Source organism: Echinococcus granulosus, assembly GCF_000524195.1.
Source record: "Echinococcus granulosus chromosome Unknown EG_S00143, whole genome shotgun sequence".
NCBI lineage: Eukaryota > Metazoa > Platyhelminthes > Cestoda > Cyclophyllidea > Taeniidae > Echinococcus > Echinococcus granulosus.
Genome location: NW_020170523.1, coordinates 176269 through 177899, shown reverse-complemented (window position 1 = coordinate 177899; position 1631 = coordinate 176269). Strand labels below are relative to the sequence as shown.

The 1631-nt window shown below is 38.0% G+C and overlaps 2 protein-coding genes across 2 annotated transcripts in view; both read left to right on the top strand. All coding sequences in view use genetic code 11, as the record gives it.

Moving 5' to 3' along the window:
* The window catches only part of EGR_09339 (hypothetical protein), a gene marked incomplete at both ends in the record, with an annotated part of 6819 nt that extends 5669 nt beyond the window's left edge, over positions 1-1150 (top strand). The window contains one exon of the mRNA XM_024498588.1: positions 1036-1150. Within this exon, the coding sequence (XP_024347019.1) occupies positions 1036-1150 (115 nt within the window). The remainder of the gene's footprint in view (positions 1-1035) is intronic.
* Positions 1151-1216: 66 nt separating this feature from the next.
* EGR_09338 (Ubiquitin hydrolase) overlaps positions 1217-1631 on the top strand; it is a gene marked incomplete at both ends in the record, with an annotated part of 6597 nt that continues 6182 nt past the window's right edge. Inside the window, 2 exons of the mRNA XM_024498587.1 lie at positions 1217-1275; positions 1598-1631. Coding sequence (XP_024347018.1) covers positions 1217-1275; positions 1598-1631 — 93 coding nt within the window. The remainder of the gene's footprint in view (positions 1276-1597) is intronic.

Below are 1631 nucleotides of genomic sequence, written 5' to 3'. Positions count from 1 at the left end.
GCATTACTTACATTCATATCCCTCTCCTCCTTTTCCATCCTTCATTTCTCCTTTTCCTTTTCCTTCTTTTCACACCCTCTACTACTCACTTCGTCACAGTAGACCCCATCAATCTCCTTTATTTCATCCATGCATCCAACCATCCCAAACTGATTCACATCTTAGTCTTTTTACATTTGCGTACCATTTCTGCTTCAGTATTCCTTTTCTTACCAATATCCCTCTATGCTTTCCCTATTTCCCCCTCTTCTTCTTTTTCGTCGTGTTCTCCTTCTTCTTTTTCTTTTTCTTCGTCCTCCCCTTTTTATTTTCATTATTATCTCTATTGTTTTTTCTGGCGCATTACCAATTTCCCACAAGTCAAATACCTTCACCTATCTCCTTACTCTCGCTCATATTCTTTCTCCTCCTGCTCCATCCCTCCTCATTTTTCTTGTCATTTCTCGTTTTCCTTTTTTCACCTCCTCCTTTTTTTTCATTAATCGCATCCATAGGCCTTCAGTCCTCATAGTCGCCTTCAGTTCACATTCCTATCAGCCACTTACTAGCCCACCAATAAGATTGGCTGTGTCGGTCAAGCAACTCCACGCACCAACGCTCCCTCACCTTGCATAGCACTGCCCTCTCACTTTATCACTATTGTAGTCATCAACAGAGGCCATGCACTTCGCTTTTGCTTCCCCTATCCACATATCTCGATATTTTATTCATCAATATTTTACTACTTTACTTACCTTCTTTTCCTTCATTATCCCTCCTTAAAACAAGCATTCAATATTTCATTTTTTAATTTTTGCAATGTCTCTTACCAAATTTTACTTCATTTTTTCCATGTACTGCACTTGTTTCATTAAATTTACTTTCTATACTTACTTCCTTCCACACTTCCCTGCGTTACCATAGAGCTATTTTAGTTGCTATATTTTGGCCTTACTTTTGCTTTGCTTAATATCAAATACTAATTATTCACGTTTTCATTGCTTCCTTACTTTTTATAAATGAAAGTCATTTGTTTTTGTTTGTTATACTGAACAGCCGCAAAGCCACTGCTCCGAATCACCTTCGCGTTGGGTTCGTTCTCTACCACACTCCTGCACGCGTTTTGCCTGCAGGCGCGATATGCCTTAAAGAGTGGGCCAGTCTCGTCTAACAATTGGCTCTTCTTCACTACAATCACGTCTCGGATCTTTATTAAATAGCTGCTTGTCAGTTTCTGATGGACCATTGTTCCATAAGCATGCGTGTGTCTCCAACGAGTTCAACCGCTAATCTCGCGTTTTATATCACTTCGCACATTACTTAGGTAAGGACCATTTTTAATTTACCACTTTTTGTGCCTTCTACATCATTTTCCTTTCATTGCACATTTGTTTCACATCAAAGTCTCTTTCCATATTTATTAATCAGGTGATATCGCTTCCTACTTATTTCTATTTACATTCTTTTATTTACATTTCAGTGTTTATCAACATGCTTTGCGCTGACACTCCTCTTACGTTTTTACCACTTTTTTCACTACAATACGGTGTCAATTATATTTCATTTAGCTTCAAGTAAAGCTGTTGCTCTTCTTTTTCTTTTGTTTATCCTTTTCTAGAACAAAACACTACTACGTTCCTTGTTTTGTTAGG